This window comes from Pipra filicauda, unplaced genomic scaffold (genome assembly GCF_003945595.2).
Source record: "Pipra filicauda isolate LSUMZ 115617 unplaced genomic scaffold, ASM394559v2 scaffold36_size6622888_pilon, whole genome shotgun sequence".
NCBI classification, from domain to species: Eukaryota; Metazoa; Chordata; class Aves; order Passeriformes; family Pipridae; genus Pipra; species Pipra filicauda.
In genome coordinates this window covers 5,622,276-5,640,939 of record NW_024104498.1, presented here as the reverse complement: position 1 = coordinate 5,640,939, position 18,664 = coordinate 5,622,276, and the positions used below count along the sequence as shown (strand labels likewise).

The 18,664-nt window shown below is 50.3% G+C and overlaps 1 protein-coding gene across 1 annotated transcript; it reads right to left on the bottom strand.

Annotated features, from left to right (window-relative positions):
- Nucleotides 1-1,099: 1,099 nt before the first annotated feature.
- Nucleotides 1,100-2,230, bottom strand: FOXE3 (forkhead box E3). The gene has a single exon (XM_027747275.2). The coding sequence runs from the start codon at nt 2,228-2,230 to the stop codon at nt 1,100-1,102; it is 1,131 nt and encodes a 376-aa protein (XP_027603076.2).
- Between the last annotated feature and the right edge of the window lie 16,434 nt (nt 2,231-18,664).

The following is an 18,664-nucleotide window of genomic DNA, read 5'->3' as shown; positions in this document are numbered from 1 at the left end:
CTTGAAAAACAGGAGAGAAATCCTAGCTTGGCACCAAAGGATGTTTAAATTAAAAAAAAAAATCTAAATCTGGGGATGGGGAATTCTGCCTTCAAAACCTGGTGAGACAGTCTGGCTGGCAGTCCTGTAAATAAATAGCAGCAGCCTGGCCAGTGAACAGGTTAGAATTTTAATTGATTTTGTTGCTAGGAAGAAAAAATACGATCTCCTAACTCAATGTGCTAAATCAGAATTTCATCTGCAAGGGGTTCCTCTGAGGGAAGACACATTCCATGTACGCAAATGGAAATCATCAAGTCCAGTAAGAGCTGCATAGGCAAACCTTACAGGAGTCACCATTCGGTTTTAAGAAAATCATAATAAAATAGAGAGCTTTGGAAAGTGTCACTAAAAATGTAAGACGTGGCAGTGTCACAATAGCAGCACGAGTCCATTTCCCATCAGTTACAAGACTATAATTTCCTCTTGCCAAAATCCATCCAGAGCCAGAGGAACAGCAGCACTGGTCACGTTGGAAGAAAAAGCTTTATTTTAAAAAAGTCCTTTCTAACAATAGAGGTAATTTTTAAAAATAGTAAAAAGAAGTAGTCAAGTTGGGATTTCTTTTCCTACAGGGAAAGAAAACGATAAACATCTTAAATATTCATTTAAAATCCAGTGAACTTGTTTAGTGGGATTTTTGGATAACTTCCATTCCAGTTACACAGGAGGCACCGGGGGGAGAGAGGAGAAAGCCCATTTGTGAGGGTTCCTGCACCTTACACTGTGCACCCACCTCCTGGCTGTGCTCCTCCTCACCCTGGGGGTGCACTGCTGCAGACGGCATCCCCGGGGCCAGGCTGTGCAGAAGGGCAAGCGTGGGGAGCCCTGCCTGGCAGATGCAGCCAGAGGTGGGGCAGAAAAATAGATCACCTTGCCTCCACTCCAAAATAAGCTGAGAAGGAGAGGAGTTGAGTTCTCCCACACCTGTGTCCGCACACAGCCAGAGGCCAGGGAGCCCTGACTCTACCCCAGCCGGCCCCCACAGCAGGGAGAAGTCCACTTGTCCAGAGATGCTCCTGGGAGCCTGGGGATGTCCAGCCAAGCCCCCTCAAGCCCATCACATGTACCGCTCCAGGCCAGCAGGGAAGTTGGGCTGCCTCATGTAGGTGTTGCTGGAGCCGAACTGGCCGAGGGGCGACGCCGAGAGCCCCAGGAGCTGCTCGCCGTGCTCGGCACAGGCCGGAGGCCGCATGGCCGGCAGGGCCAGTCTGTTGGGAGCCCCGTAGAGCTGCGGGCTGCTGGGCGAGTAGCTGCCCTGCGCCACGGGCAGGTGAGGGGGCGAGGCGGCATAGGGGTAAGCCAGGGTGTTGGGGCCAGCCCGGCCCAACAAGCCGGGGCTGACGGGCTGTGCCTGGAAGCAGGAAGGCTCGGAGCTGCTGGCGGAGCAGGCGGGAGCCAACTCAGCTCCAGGCAAACCCAGGGATGGGTGGCCCAGCTCGGAGGGCGGTGAGGGCTGCAGGGCCTGCTGCCCGCTGATGAGACTGTCGATGCTGAACATCCTGGGATGCTGTGCCGGCGGTGCTGCCCCGGCTGCATACGGGTGGAAGACAGTGCTGGAGAGCTGGGGGCCGTAGCCAGGCGAGCAGAGGGCATTGGGGTAGGGTGCTGCCGGTGCTGCGGGGCGGCCAGCGGGCGGGGGCGTGAAGGCGCTGGAGTTCTGCATGTAGCCGGGGTAGGTGGTGATGTCGGTGCGCTTGAAGCGCTTCCTCCGGCGCAGGAAGCTCCCGTTGTCAAACATGTCCTCTGCAGCCGGGTCCAGTGTCCAGTAGTTGCCCTTGCCGGGATGTCCGGGCTCCCGGGGGATCTTGACGAAGCAGTCGTTGAGGGTGAGGTTGTGGCGGATGCTGTTCTGCCACTTCTTTGGGTTCTCCCGGTAGAAGGGGAAACGCTCGGTGATGAACTTGTAGATGCCCCCCAAGGTGAGCTTCCTCTCGGCGGCGTTGGCGATGGCCATGGCGATGAGGGCGATGTAGGAGTACGGGGGTTTGCCCCGCTGCACCGGCCGCTTCCTCCGGCGGCCCCCGGCGGGGGGCGGCGGCTCCTCGGGGGGCGGCGGCGGCGGGGCAGGGCTGCCCCCTCCGCCCCGCGGCTCCGGCTTCACCGGCGGCGCCTGCGGAGACCCCCGGGGCGGCCCGGGGGAGCCGGGGCTGGCCGCGGCGGCGGGGCTGGGCGCCGGCAGCGTGCACATGCCTCGCAGGCAGGGGAAGCCGGCCGCGTTCATATACGGCCCTCACCTTCCTCCTCCTCCTCCTCGGAGAATGGGGGGGAGCGGCGGGAGAAAGAGCCCCCCCTCGAGGGGAGGGGAAGGGGGAGAGGGAGGGGAAGGGGAAAGGGGCTGGCGCCTCGGCAGCTCCCTGCGATGGGGAGGTCAGTCCCGAGCCGCTTGGCAATATATAGGGCGTTCGCCCCCCCGGAGGGGCGTGCGGTGCCGGCCCGCCCGGCCCCTCTCCCCCGACGGGAGGAGGAGGTCCCCGGGGAGGGGTCCCGACTCCCACGACTAAATCCCCCAGCCTCTCCTGGGGTTCGTTCCGCAGCCGTGCCCCAGAGCGGTCCCTCCCCCAGGGGTCCCGGGGCCAGCGCTGGGCCGGCCCCGCTCCCGGCCCTGATCCGCGGCACTTCGCTTTCCTCGGAAGAGGTGTTTCCTCCCAGGAGAAAAACCAAACAAAACCAGTCCCGACGGCCAGCCCGGGGCGAGTTTGGTGCCGCCGCCAGCCCCCAGCAGTAGAGCAGGTAACCTCCCGCCGGGACCCCTCCTGCGCTTGGATTTCGTTGTCTTTTTTCCCTATGGAAAGTGCTCAGAGTTGGCCCCAAGTCAGTGCCGGCAACAGCCAGGGATTCTCCACGAAACCAAGCCCCTCGATTTAGTTGCTTTGCAGCCTTGTGAGATCTCCGGGGTAAGGAAATCCTGGGAAAAGGGTTTTTCTTTTTCCCGGGAGAAAGAGAAATGGTCCCCAGAGCTCAAGGGCCGCCTGCAGGTACCTCCCGCAGTGTGGGCAAGGGATGCAGGAGAGGGATGGCACTTTGAGGCTGGACAGGGGAAGTGGGAGTCACTTTATCACTGCAGACAGTCTGAAGCTGAAGGAAGACACCGGTCTCAGAATGCCCTACTGTTTTTTGGAGAAAACCTCTTCAGTTTTCAGCCTGTGCTCCAGAGCGAGCTGGCTGGGTAGAACCGCGGCCCCTCATCCATGTGCCAATAGCAGAGTTGGGGGCTGATGGCTGCTTTAGCAGCACCAAAAAAGCCGGGAGCTTTCACACCGTCCTCACTCGTTGCTGCCGACCATCACCTCTAAGCCAGATGCCCAAGGAGACCCCAGCCCAGAACAGGTAAGGGAGCTGCTGCATAAGGGTGGGCTGGACAAGCAGGGGGGAATTCCTGTAGCCAGATCACAGCTTTATAGGTAGCTACATGTTCATGTCGTGAGAAGGCAGATGGAAATGTCTAATGTCTACACCATTAATGCAGTGCCAGATCCCTTCATATGTGCGTGGAGTAAAAATTGAAACTTTCAACTTTATAACTTGGTTGAAAGTATTTCCAGTAGCAAAGAATGATGAAAGCCTTTTTCCACAGGTAGGCAAGCAGGTGATCCTGAATGATCATGTCATCCTTCTTCATTCCTCTTTAAACTAAAAAGTCACCCAAGTCTCTCAGAAAAGAATCTTCAGCTCTTTCCTTTAAGCATTTCCTACTGGTTTTGAGTTCACCATCCAGATTATCTCCCACCATCACTCATTCCCTTTCTTGTGTCTGCATGTGGTTTTGTCCTTGCTTTATTTTTCCTGCAGATATTTGTGGCTCTTCTTCCACTCTCCAGGGCTCAGTCAGGGAACCGTGGTCTAACAGAGCCATGGCAAGTCCAGTCCTGTTCTGACACAGAGCAGTGCTGCTGGAATAAAGTGCCTCAGTTTTCATTCTGCCAAATTAGGGTAACAGCAAGAGTGTAGGTGCTGGCTGGAGGACAGAGAGGACATGAAAAAGGGTGAAACACAGCCTTAGGGAAAGGTACCTTTCTCCACAGAAGACACAGACCTTCAGGGAGGAAAGCATGTCAAAGACACGGCTGGAACTATTTGTTCACCTTGGGAGAGACAAGGGAAAAAGAACAGAAGATTTGCATTTCTCCTGGAGTGTGCATTTAAATCAAGCAAGTGTTGGATGCAGCTACTTCATTTCAGTCAGAGGATCTGACTTTTCCACTCACTGGAGAGGACGGCAGGACAGATGCCCAAGAATGGAGTCACTAAAGATCACTCCAGAATGCACAAAGAAAATTAACCCCCTGGGGAAGACAGAAACCTTCAGCTTTGCAAACATTAGCTGGTGAGATTTTCATGTTGATGCGAGGATTGTAACTTATTCTGATCTGGCAAGAATAGTTTTGGGAGGGAAAAGGGTTATGGACTGCAAAAGAGGAACAGCTTTTCTCTGTCATATCAAATAGCCCTTACTTATAACTCACTTTTTTTTTCCTTTTTTTTTTTCTTTTTTAAGTCTAAACAACAGAAAAAGAGTTGGAAAAGAAAACCCAGCAGTATGGCTGGACCTGGAGCAGCCTGCACCTGAGATCAGATCTAGCAAAGGGAGAGACATCTTGTCTGGACAATGGGCTCTGAAAACCCAAGGGCTTTAAGTGTTTATAGTCTGAGGCCCTGATCTCATGTCATTTTACACACAGTGGGAGAAGAAGCCCTGGCCCCATCTCGGGCTGGGGGTTGGCTGAGACTCCAGCTGGTGAGTAGTTACTTTAAAGCTGACGGGACCATTCAAATTACTCTCAACTTCAGTGGGTTAAGACCCAGATGTCAAAGTAGCTTTGACAGACGGATAAAACAGCGGGATGGAGGTGGTCAGGAGCACACAGACAGGAAACAAACTGCATTTTACCATGGAATAAGGAAGGCCAAAACACACAGACTCTGATTCCCACATATGCTTTCTCACTCAGGGTGCTCTTTGGCCCAGATCTATTATTAAAAATTGGAAGACAATAATAAAGATGACTACCAAACAAACCCAATCTGGATCTCTCTTTAAAGTGAGGCGATGAGAAGGGAATAAATCACATTTACTAAGCAAGTGTAAGTTTTGCCAGCAACTGCTGCCTTCTGCATCAGTTCATCCTAACTGAGTACGCAGAGCAATTTCAACTGCTCTTTTACCACCAGCTGCTGAACTGTTTTGCACTAGAACTGCAGCCTCCTCTTGAAATGTTGCACACACAAATCACTTTATAGCACAGGTGAAGTTGCTTCACTGCAGAGGAGCGGGGCTGTGCACCCTCAGTGAGCTGCTGTTTTAAGCCCCCCGTGCACCCAGGTATGTATTGCACCAGTGGTACCCAGGCCACATTTCCAAGCTACTCTTTGCAATCACATGGGTTAGAAAAATATGCATTTTCTTGCCCCAAAACAAAACAATCTCTTGCTAAATCACATGAAGTATGGGGGTAACCGGGTAGGAGGCTCATGATCTTTAGCGCAGCTGTGCTGAGAGACCAGTGGGTTTCTCCTATCCTGAGTGAAACAGTAGCCTAGATGCCTGCACCAGGCATGGTTGCATTTGGAGCATCCCTGTATCCAGAACCCTCCCCTTAGCCGTGAAGCAGTCATCTGTTACTCAGTCTCCCCTGGAATGTGCAAGGAAAAAAGAGGGGGTGAGAGCCTTGAGAGCGAGGAGTTCTCTGGTTCCTCTCCCAAGAACTTCCACAGTAAGCACTCCAAAGCATCCTCCAGCATCAGAGCCAGCAGTGGCCTCTGGAGGATGCTTCAATGACACACCACCTGCTGATGGTGCTCTTAACATGGCCCTGAATTACCCCATTACTTACTAACAACCAAACATTCAGGGACTTCCTTGGCTGAAAGCTGTACAAGTACCTTCCTCCAGCCCATTCCCACCCTCCGTGCATCACTATCTGAATCCATCCATGCTCCAACCTCCCAGATGGAGACCCTCAGAAGAACCTTAAGAGATCCTCCCACCACAGCTACTCTGTGCAATGGGAAGGCTTTGCCAACAGAAGGCGAATCACATCACCCCCAGAATCACAGAATGAGTCAGGTTGGAAGGGACCACAGTGGGTCACCTGATCCCACCTCCCTGCTCAAGCAGGGTCATCCCAGAGCAAATGGCACAGGATTGCATCCAGATGGTTCTTGAATGTCTCCAGTGAGGGAGACTCCACACTCTCTCTGAGTAACCTGTTCCAGTGTGTGGTTTCCTCTCAGGAAAGAAGTTCTTCCTCATGTTCAGGTGGAACTTCCTGGGCATCATTTTCTGCCCATAGCCTCTTGTCCTATTACTTGGCACCCCCAAGAAGAGCTATGTAAGAGCTCAGCATATTTGCATGAGGTTACTTCAGCTGGGGTGTGTGTATGGGAAATCCTTTCCTTCTGGGACATCTCCCTCATGGGATGCCACCTCTCAGAGGAGGAACATCTGATGGAGGACGGCAATGAAAGCAAAACAGTAGACCTGGAGGGTTGACTCTGTGGCTTGTAACCCCAACTAGCACACGTGCAGGAGTGGGGCCACCACTCTGCTCAGCTACAGGATCAGCAGCCACGCAAAAAGCAGCCCAGGACACCAGGCAATGACTGCCTGGGGTCAAAGGATCCACAGTTAAACACCCTTCCTGAGCTGTTCCATTTCTTCAAGATGCAGGAAACTGATAACCAAAGCAAATAAATTCTTCCTGAGAACTAACTCTTTGAGTCACTTATGTATTTGTAGGCAAGTGTGCAGTAAGGTCCAGACAAAATCATTTCTTCACAAAAATGATAGGTAAAGCATTTACCAAAATTGGGGAACATCAGGGAAAAAAATCCTAAAAAACAAACTTGTAACCTGTTCTTCACCTTTGTGGGCAAGTTTTGGGTTTTTTTCCACTGAAACCAGTCCAGAGTGTTTTCTGCATTGCCACACTATTTCTCTCCCCCTGACCCCACACATTATCCCAAGCCTTCCCCATGCTGGGAAGCTCTGCCTCCACTCAGTTCTTCCTACCTACCATGCAGGAGACTTTTCTGCTGCCCAGATCGTCTCCACCACAGCACTCCAGTCTGCCCCCCAAGCCTGCTGAGGCTTGGGTTTGTCAATGAAATCAAGGAAACGATGCCCAACTGCCCCAGATGCTACACACCAGGGCTCCCAGACAAGGACTTCATCCCAAAACTTTCCCTTTTCCTTGTCGGTTTGCTGGTCTCTTTCAGCTACCAGTAACAAGACCAGGCAGATGGTTAAAATCCCACCTTGCTAGCTCACTGCCTGCTCTCTTTCTCCTCTGTTTAATGCTCCTGCCAGCACTGATTTCATTCACTCCAACCATAATAGCCTTTTCCCTCCCCTCAGGCCAGGAGCACACCTCTGTCATGAAAAATTTCCCTCCTGTCTTGTACCTTCAGCCTGATCTGCCTGCAGCCCGACTGGCAGGTTGTTTTTCTTTTCACCACTTAAAATACTTTTGAAACAAAGACTCTTTAATCCCCCCAGCCTAGCCAGGCACCTCTGGGAATCCCCTCCTGTTGGTGCAGAGGGAGCACTAACATCAGTAGGGTGTACAGGGCACCCCTTGAGCTGGTGGGACCAGGTGGAGTCTGTGTAGGACACAGTCTCCTGAAATGGTGAGGATGGAGGGGAATGTAGAGTTGAAAGCATGAGATGGTGATTTGGGGGAAAGAAGAGCAGAGATCCTCACACCTAGCCCACATGCTTGTTTACTAGCCTACAGAGGTGTCTCCAAGACTAAGATTTTGTGCAATGATTTCAAAGTGCAGGAAAAGGGTCTCCAGCAATGACAGGCCAGTGTTCATCCCATCATTTCCTCGTGAGAAGGCGGGAGAGATGATTCAGACTCAAATCAGACTGGACAAGTATGAATCACAGCATTTGTCTCACATTCCTCCCAGCCAAAACCATCCCTGGCTGATGCTACTTTGGGGCTGGGAGAATCAGCCCAGGCATTTCTTTATTTTGGAGGTCCACAAACATTCTGTTAATTCATTTCCATCTGCCAGTTCTGAAGTGGTGTGGACACTGGAATCCCCCAGCTGAGATGGGAATCTCCATATCACAGCAGTGTTTGATGAAGGCAGGCAGCAGCATCCAGGTCCTGGGCAGTTTCTGTCAGAACTGAGTGTCTGGGGAGAGTGTTTGTGGTTAATCTGTCATCACTTGCCCTGGAGTAGCTGTTCAGGAGGACCTCACCACATCACTGGCCTCTGGTGAGTTGCTTCAGTTTGGATGAGAAGCAGTTGATGCCAGTCTGAAACATACCTGGGCCAACTCTATGACCTTGGGAGGCTGGTTCCCCCGAAAACCAGCACTCATACCTCCCCAGACCCTCCAAGCAGTGTGAGCTACGGGGACTCTGGCCTCTCTGACGGAATTTCAAGCCCCTCTCAACACCTCTTTCTGTTGGCCTTTTGCCTTTGTGTCTGTGTCTCCCAAGGGTGTCCTGCAGCTCACTTTTCCTGTTCACAGCCCTCACTCAGGTGCTATGACACAGGACTACACAGGGGTGGACTTGAGAGAGCTCCCCAGCAGCCCCAGACCTGACTCTTCTCTTTTCATGTTGCCAGCTCAAAGTCGGATTGTAGCCTGGACCAGAAGGGTCCATATGATGCTCCAAAAAACCGAAGCTTTTGATAACTGTGCAGGCTGAACAGGTCTTGAAGGTTCATCTAGAAGGTTAGTAATGAGGCCAACTCCATCTGGTAGTGCCACCTTGAGTATAAACGATGAGGGAGATGAATTTAGACTTTAAACCTGGCTTGGATCCCGGTTACTCAAGTGGAGAGGTGCAAAACCTGACACTGAACTCCCATAGCAGCTGAGCATGGAATAGAGCTCTGCCTGCACTACATCTCAGCCTCAAGGAGGGCCTGTGAGCAAGGATTGGAGACCACATGATGTCAGCCTCAAGCACCCTTCTTTAAGAATGTCCAAGAGAATATGTCCTTGGGGAAAGCTCAGAAATTATTTTGCCCATTTCTAAATGAGGATAGAGCAAGTAGAGCATAAACAACTGATTCATCTGGAGCAAAGTAGCAAGCCAGTGACATCATTGGGACCACCATCCAAATACTCTCTGACTTTGAAGAGGCATCTAATTGGCACCTCTGGAAGCCTTCCCCATATACATCATGTTATTTTAGTTACACAGCATATATTATCACATGCATTTAGTTTTTGTTTGCTTAAAAAACATTTTCATCGTGATTCTGTAGGACAAAGTTGATGGCTTAACCATACGGGTTAAGTTTTCACTGAACCTTCATCATTTAGTTTGTCAACAGGAATGAGTGAATAACAGGCTCCGGTGGAGTTTTCTGAACAAAAAACCTGTGGTGAAGGCGCAGAAGATCCTTATTTTTCCACTGCAGCCAGAACTTCTGGATTGCCTCACCTTTTTCTCTGCTCACTCCATTTGATGGGCTTGAGAAGGGTCAGTGGTGAGGAGGCCATCTGTGACATATGACTGAGACCTGAGATGCTGAGATGCCAAGAGAAGGGAAGAATTACTCTCCCAGGGATGGCCAAGTGTATGCTTTGTCCTTGCAGCATAAATGTTGAATGAAATACATCAGCAGAGCTTCACGACGGGAGCCAGGCTGGGAGGGAGGTGGCGTCCCCCTTTAGTGCTATGGGAAGAAATCCTCTTCAAAATTGCATGAAATCATCACCTAGAAAACAACAGCTGAAGGTCTCCCAAAACAACAGCTGAAGGTCTCCCAGAGGTAACAGGGGCAGATACAGATGCTAATAAAGACTTACGCAGGTCCAAGACAGGTCAGGAGACAACACTTAGCGTCAGCTGCTTCCCTTTCTCAGTCAGTTTGCTGCACTACACACTCTTCTTTGGAAGATGATCAGGTGATTCAATATTATCTATTTACACCAAACTTGGAGTGCACAAACTTTGCACAGATTTTCCTGCCTTGTCTCTCTCTCAGCAAACATGGCATATCTTCACAGACCTAAAACATCAAAAGCGGGCAGCTTGTCCCCCACCACACAGGGAAGGAAACTGGGGCAGAGAGAGACACAGAAAACCTGGCCCAAGCCTGGGAGCGGGTCAAAAAAAGAAAGGTAAAAAAAAAAATCCACACCAGGATCTGGTCATCATTTTTACAGCATAAAGAGTCTGGTAGAGGTTTGTAAGAACAACTTAGGAACCCATCTTCCATTCAAACTGCCAAGAACTGGAAACTTACATCCTGACATAAAATTCCCGAAGAAAAAAATCATCAGCAACAAAAAGAAGTTGTAAGAGGCCCAAACACGTGCAGGTAGAGTGGAAGCCAAAAGAACTGTCTCGAGTCCCAGATGAACAGCACATGGACGCTGAGCATTTGAGGTATGTACCTAACTGCAGGGATGAAGGGGTAAAGAGGTGCCAGGGTGGGCAATCAGCAGCATGCCAGGTCCCACCAGGGGGTTCAGCAGCTTCCGCTGCAGAATTAGCTGCTTGCAAACAAGTCCTAATGGCTTTGCCTTGTAGACCCACAAAATCCAGAGGCTGGTGTCTGCCATGGGCTTGTTCTTCCACTGCTTAGTCTGCCCCTAGGGGAAAAGGGCCCAGATGCAGCCGCCAGCCTTCAACATAATCCCAGAGGATAAAAGATGAGCAAAGGAGAAGGGAAGGACATTTCAACAGTGAGATGTCTGTGCTGTAAGCATCCTGGGGGACCAAGGTTGGCCTCCTTCCCAGAGCTGCCAACCCTTGTATTTTCATCACAGATTTCTCAGAGTGGGAAGGATTTATTCCCAATTCCCATTTAATAGGTTTGGTTTCTTTACTCCTTACACCACAACTGAGGAAACCAGATTGCAAAGGACAACAAGAAAACTGATGTCCTGATCTTTCAAGCGCACCCCCAGAGGTCAAAGGAAGATCCTGTGTTGCTGATGATGGAGAGGGAATACAGACAGGGAAAAAATGCTCTTTTTAATCCAGTCTCAAGAATTTGGCTGGTCTAAGAACTGAGCCTGAGGTGTCACAGGTCCCCCATCATCAGCTGCCAGGAACACAACCCAGTGCTGATCAGACCCCACAGAAGGGATGTCAGCACCAGCTGGTCCTTGGCCTCTGGATATAGGAAGTCACTTTTCCTCTAAAGCCAAGACCAATCCAGAACCTCTCCGGGGAGCAAATTGCAGCACACGCCCTCCGTCAGCAGGAGCCATTGCCAACTGTTGTCATGGGGCCACCAGCCAAGAGCTAGGCTTGGGATAACTGTATCAAAATTCATTAACCTAATTACTGTGTTCCCACGTGGGTGGAGAGGGACTTCAGCAGGCAGAACAAGCAAACCACAACAGCAGGCAGTACCTCCTCTCTGCCAGAGCCGGGACTCGCAAGGAGGCTCTGCCTCTTCACTGCTTCTCCTGCATACACTCAAATTACAAACCTGCCAACACCCTGCTCAGCAAGCACCTCACTCTGCAAACAGAAACTCGATGCCCCAGAGGGTCTCACAGGCCTTATTCAGGTTGATGCTTGTGAAGAAACTCCCCCATTCCTACCAATGCCAGGGGAAAACCGTGGCAATGGTGGCCCCAGGTTAAGCCTGCCATGGGATGCTCTTTGCAGGACCCAGACCAGAGCCCTGCACACCATGTATTCCACAGGGGCAGGAACAGAGCAGCCTCGTGCCCTTGATCACCATCAGAGCATTGCTGCACAAACATCCCTGCACAGGAGTATATGACAGCAATTTCTCCCCTCATGTAGTGGCCTTTGCTGGATGTCCCCACAGCAGCTATTGTGGTCATCGCAGCCAGGGTGATTCCCATGAGCTTGATAAGGGCTGACTATGTCCCACCTCTATTCTGACACAGACCAAATGTCCTCCAGATCCTCCACAGAGCAACCAAAATCCCAAACAGAAAGGCAGGACATCCTAGGAAAGGTCAAGACAATCAGTTTACCCACACGTGGTGGAACAGGGTAGTTTCGAATTCCTTGTTGGGGTGGGGGAGATTTCAGGTGGAATTTCCAGCTCTCAGCAGTGCTTTGATCTGTTGATTTGGACAGGAGAAGAACCAAACCAGTGCTCAGCACGTCCAACACCCTTCCTCCTAGGGTGAGACCCAACATGGACACAAAGTCATAATTCCCCTTATGTATCTGGGGAGCTCTGCTCCAGACCATTGAAGCAGCAGGGCAGAAAAGATTCTTGGGATGTAGGAAACCAATGGAGAGTAATTTCTCATGTGAGACATCTTTGCATAGTTACACATGAAACACACATTACCAGCCGATAGCTGCTGACCCATCTGCTCAGCAGAGTTACCTCGAGATGAAGGGTCAGAAACACAAAAGAAAAGGCTGGATTTACACCCAATGTGCTGGTGCTGTGGAACGATGTGCCTGCTCTCACCATCCTATTGTAGTCTCCCCATACTGAAAACAGAGATAAATGTTCATCACCTGCCTCAGAGGTGTGTTGCAAGGGTTAACTCATTAACCTGCCCACCTAAAACAGCACATGAAGAGCATGGGAGCCTGATGTCAGCACCATTTACTGAATCACACCCAAACTCCTGGACCAGGACTCTGGGAAGCAACAGAAAAACACGGCGAGGTACCACTGCCAGCTACACCAACAGCGACAGAGCAGAGAGCATCGGTCACATCACCACTGGCCCCGGGCTTCACGTGTCACTGATTGACTCAAGTTTTAATTATGCCCCAATATCTCCATGTCTCCCAAAACACAAAGCTTTCAGCCAGGCAGTTCCTGCCAGCCGAAATTTCATAAAGAGCAGCGAGTGACTAAGACAGCCCAACCTTCAAGTCAGATGCTAACAGCTTTGGACAAGTGTGGGATTTTTACACCCCTATCTGTAGGAAAATCTGATGTTTAGTGCCCTGACTGTGAGCAGGTCACTCTTAAACCCCTGAACATCCCAGGCAAAAAAAAAAAAAAAAAAAAAAAAAAAAGGCAGAAAAAGAAAAAAAAAGCGCCGGAGGGGAATTGTACTGGCTCTAATCCCTTCTGCCATTCTGCATATTCATGGAACATTGTCATAACACATCAGCAGGACAAAAGGTCTGTCGGCACCTCCTCCTCATTCCTTTGATAAACCACGAGACAAATGCTGAGTAAACACTTGGAATCCATTCACTGCACTATTCTCATCGGGATGAGAAAGGGCTCCTCTTTCTTGCAGGCCCAGAGCTGCTCAGCCTAATAAAGTACGGCCCACGGCCCGTGAAAAGAGAGGCCTATGGATGATGAAAACATGGATTATCTCATTTCACCCTCCTTGTATCAGACCCTGCTCACATTCTGAGTGCACTTGGTCTGACACGCAATTACACACACCAAAAAAAAAATAATAATAAAATTTAAAAAAAAAAAAAAAAGCCGGGTGAAGGGGGTATTTAGCAAGTGGGGGCACTGTCCATGAAATTTCACAGATGACCTTTCCCTAGTGGGAAAGTAATTTGTTTCTGTTCCAGACATCACCAGGAGTTTTCTCACTGATATCATCATTCCCTTAAATATTGTGGTTGGTGGGAGAAGAGAAAATGCTTAGGACAAATCTTTGCATGTCACGGATGGCCTGATTCAAGCTGGCACTGATCACCCCAGGAATAGCTGGGATGTTACTGAGCACCCCACAAATGGCTCCCTGGCCATGCTGCTGCCTCAGCTCTCTTGCCTGCCTGGCAGTGGGAGCAGGCAAAGTCCCATTCTCCTCACAGGACTGCAAAATCAAGAGTCCTGAGGTCAAAAAAGCACCTGGAGAAGGAGGAGTGATTTCTGTGCCCAAGGAAGGATGCAAGCACCTGGGATCTCCAGGTGAACACCTCAATGCCAGTGGAGCAGGTTGGAGCATGAGGTCTCCTGTGACGGAGGTCAGTGAGCTCCACTGTGGAGTCCCTTTGGTCAGGCTGGGACCTCACCAGAGTCAAGAGCAGGCTGGTGAGGCTGGGAGCAGCACAGCTCCTTCAGCCTTTCTTCACACCCCACGGACAGGCAGAGAGACCAGAGACACTAGTGTCCAGACAACTAACAATCTCCCAAAATCAGCATAAAAAGCCTCCTTACCATTAGGCGTTCAGCGACTTGACCCAGGTTACACAGGACGTCGATCACCGAAGTCGAACCCAAGTGCTCTCCAACACTCAGAGCAGCCTCCTCCTTTGCCCAGGTTTCTGGAGGCTGAGCTAAAAAAGCCTGCAATAAAACAAACAATTTAATAACCCAAAACAGGACAAGGAACTGGTTCTTTTGAAAGCAATCGTCTGAAAGAAATATTTTCCATTTAAATAAGGTCCTTTACTTGGAAGAATATGAGCAGTTTTCAAAGTGAAAATAAATTTCAGGGATGGTACATGGGGAACAAGCACACTTAAAGCAATTGTGCCCATAATGGAAACAAGACATAGTTATGAATTGCTGTCAAATGATGAAGAAACAGTAAATAGACTGCTGATTAACTAGGGTCTCTTTGTTAAAAAATGGCTCATAATCCTGTCCACTAACTGAGGGATGAGTACGCAAACAGTGTATTCAATGCTTTTGTTTCTGAAAAATCCTGAGGTTCACCCTTAAGTTTCAAAAAACACGAGCAGTTGCTCCTCGACCTGGCACATTAGTCCTGAACGTCGCTATTCAAATATTTGCGTTTTACAAGGCGTTCGTTACAAAACCTTCCAGAGGACTCGGCGCAGTCTCACGGCAGCTCCAGTCGCTCGCTGGGCTCGAATAAAACCCGCGCGATCCCCCGGCCAGGCAGGCGATGCCGGCTGTTTGTTTTCCCTGAGCGGGTGACTCCCCTCCCTAAGCAACCAAGAAGCAAAAGCAAGTGTGAAACTTGCACGGCTTCCAGGAGGCTGTTTGTTCTGCTGCCCGAAAGCAATTCCTGGGCTAACCTGTATTTGCACGTGTGATGGCTGCACTTCTCTGCCCCGGGATGGGTGACGAGCAGGTTGCTGCCCGCCACCTACAAACACCTACATCTGACCTGCAGAGCAACACAGCACAGCGCTTCATTAAAATGTTAGACTAATGCAGTGATTTCCTTCCTGGGATGATGCTTTTATTTCCCCAGTTACTGCATTATTTAAAAAAAAAAAAAAAAATAAAAAAAAAATTAAAAATTCAGCAGTGCTGTTAAATTCAGTCCCTCTGAGACTACTTAAGCACATCACTCCCATTCACATCCAAATGATCTCAGGCTTTTTTGGAATACGAGCCTCAGACAATTCATCGCTAGGTTTTTCTTGCAGACACAAGTCTCTGTGCAGTTTCTCTCCCTGCCCAGCAGTGGCTCCAGCCTGCAGGGCTTTGGGGCTCTGAACTCAATCCCATGGGATAAACATTGGTTCCAAGCACGCAAAGATGCTGAGCAATCTCCCTCCACTCATGCAGCCACCGGTACCAGACGCCCTCAACTCCCTTCTCCACAAGCCAGCACCCGGCTAGGGGACAGACCAGTTTTGAAGGGGAGCAGAAACAACCCTCATCCTGTTCTTAGCAGTTTTCTGGGGACTCTCCTATGCTTTGCACCAGGTTCCATGGCTCCTGCACCATTCTCCAGGGCTGGGATGCAGGCAGCTGTGCTACAAACAAGTCACCTGGGCTTTAAGCCCGACCCAGGGTTGCTCCTGGGATGCTCTGTGCTTAGCAGAGTAGGAGGCTTCATACATCTTTTTCCAACCTGTCGCTCTCCTGGGATGATTCTGACACCCCTGAGGACTGCTGGGGCCTGGGGAAGGGTCAGAATTTGGCCCCGAAGATTGATGGGGAGTTTTCCCACTGACTCCTGCAGAAGCAGCTTTGGTACCTATTGCATCCTGTCAGCAGCATTCAGGTTAGAGCCTCCAGCTTTAAATCGACAGCGTTCCTCTCCAAACCCAATAAGTAATTGTGGGATTCACTAATAGGGCTTGTCAAAATCAATTGGGGTTAAACACCTTTAGCTACAATAACAGTCATCTGACCCCGGGCTCCAGAAACCGCCGGGCTCAGAGGAACCCCGAGGGGTTATTCCTGGCTTCCCATTGCTTTGAGATAGATAAAAGAGCAGACGATGCAGAGCTGGGTAATCCGTTCAGCCCATCCCAGCCATGCACTGAAGTGACAGCTCCCAGAGTTTCTGCAGAGCTGGCTCCTCCTGGGAATTGTGTGTGGAGGGGCCAATTTGTTCAACAAAACCTGGGCAACCAGAGTTTTCTTAAATTCAATTGCCTGAAGGAGAAGGCAAATAGCATTTAAGCGGAGGAAAGTGCATTAAAGCCACATCTTTGATACAATGGCTGATACACCCCATGCTGCCAACGCCTGAAATGATAATATTTTTTTTCTTAAATAAATAGTTCAGCAGCAGGATCCCAGCCTCCCCCGGCACAGGGAGGCTTCATGCTGCAGCAGCTGCATTTCCAGCCCTCCAGGCCAAATTGCTTCAATGCCTCCCCTCTTTGCTGGGCTCATTTCTCATGGTGGACTAGTTCAGGAGGGACCAACAACAGGGCCCATGTCGTGCTGAGGATCCACACATCCAGAGGGCACTTTCAGCTTGTTTCCCACCAGCTTCCAGGAGGAATGTGTAGGAACAGCAGTTAGCATGGACATCCTTCCCAGGTTAGTACAAAAGGCTTTTCCTGCCCAAGGGAACTTGTTGGTTTTAGAAACCTGCCAGACCTTGACACAGAGGAAGGCAAAGCAGGGTGGGTCAGGAAGAGAAATAAATATTCAGAATTTGGAGCACTTGCATAACCCAGTGAGTTTCTTTCTCCTTCTCCAGCTGTGGGATGCACGACCACTTCCTCGTCTTCCCTGCGAGCTTTTCATCTGTGCCTTCCTCTCTTTTTTATCTGGGCAGTGTCTGTGACCACAGGGTATTGGGGACCTCAGGAGAGGGTCTCCAGGTATCTCAGGGGAGGCTCCTTGGGGACCTGAGACCCTGAGCTAGACAGAAACAATGCAGAGGAAAGGAACACAGCTCTCGTGCTGTGCACAGACAGGACGCTCGGTGGCTGGCTGCTGCTTGTCCCATTGCAGAGCAGCAGCTAACTTTATACTTGAGCACATGTGATATTTGAATGAAGTCAAGCCTACAACGAGGGATTTAAAACTGTCCCATCTGATATCAAAATTTGGGAAACTACGAGAATGTCAAAGAAAAGCATCCTTTGCCATCCCTCCACAAACTGCAGAGAAAGCTGCTTTCAGGCCTTCCTCCCTGGGGATTTCAGCTTCTACTGCTTCTGTGAGAATCCTGACAAGGTTGCCTCTCTCACACCAGACAGGCATTTTAACTTCTCACCTTGGCTGGGGCCCAAAAATCCAGTGCCAAGGTGAAAGCAAGCAGTACAGTGAGCGAGCAATTACTCCAACATTCTCAAACAGGCATCTTGAGGGGAGAGGGAGGGCAGAGGTGGAACCTGAGCAGAAGAAATGCAGGGAGTGATACCAGGCAATACCAGAATGGAAAATAGGAAGGAAATAACTAAATAAAAGCTTTGCTACAACACCAGGGAAGGGTTCCATCTGCAAAGGATGTCACACTACGGACACGTGTGTTGTTACCAAGAATCAGCTTCAGATTTCCCCCAAGCCACTCTCTGCCTCTCTGCCATAAGCCCAACCCCATCCATCAGAGACCACACCCCCACATGTAGGATGCTGGCACATGAAACCTTCACTTCTGACAAGTTATTATGGTCCCAGTGGAGGGAAAAGAAGCTTTCCAGAGCAATCTGAAACAGGGGGATTGGCAGTGAGTCGACATGAAAAGCAGATGAGGAAAACCTGGGGAATCCCAGCAGTGAAGGTGCCAGCCCGACCCCAGGAAACAGCAGTACTTGGGATGGGATGCAGATCACCCAGGGATGGGATGCAGCCAGGACCACCCACACAGTCATTCTCGCATTGAGGGCTGTTAGTTGCCTGAAAGCCCAAAGAAATAATTTTAAAAAATTAAACCCCAAGATCTCAGTGAATCTAGAATCATCTCCCCCTGCACCAGGGCTGTACCACCTGCCCAGAGCATGTGTGTGCTGGTACTAATCAGAGGCTGCAACCAATTGCACTGCAGATGAAATCATTCTGCTGGGATGATTTAGCTCCCCAGGTGACAGCAGCATGGATTAAGCTCGAGGCAGCATCCCTTGGATGGTCCCAAATGTGTAGATAAGGACAGACAGGGCAGAGCACCAGCTGTTGGGTACCCTTTTTTGCCCACCTCAGAGTGCAGAAGGAGGGCAGCTCCAGGGTTTGGACCTCTCATTGTGGGTCCACACAAGTGAAGAGGAAGCACTGCTAGTCCTTAGCCTTCTCCTGAGTCACTGCAGCAGGGAAAGTACATCCCCCCGCATGGAAAGGAAGGACTTGCTGGGTATCAGATAAAGAGGATACCAATCACACAGCTGCTTGGGACAGATGGCAGCTCTCATGCTTCATATTTTATAAAACAAAAGTTAGTCCACCCAATCCAACACACTTCTGGTGCCAGCAGCAAGATCCCCTTTGCAAAAGATTGACCTGCACCTTCACCTGGGCTCCATTTTACCAAAAGCCCAAAAATATTAAGTGTGAAGGGAAATTCAGAGAGAGGTGAAGGGCTCTGCATTGCTCCACTTGAAGTAGACTCCAAATTCTA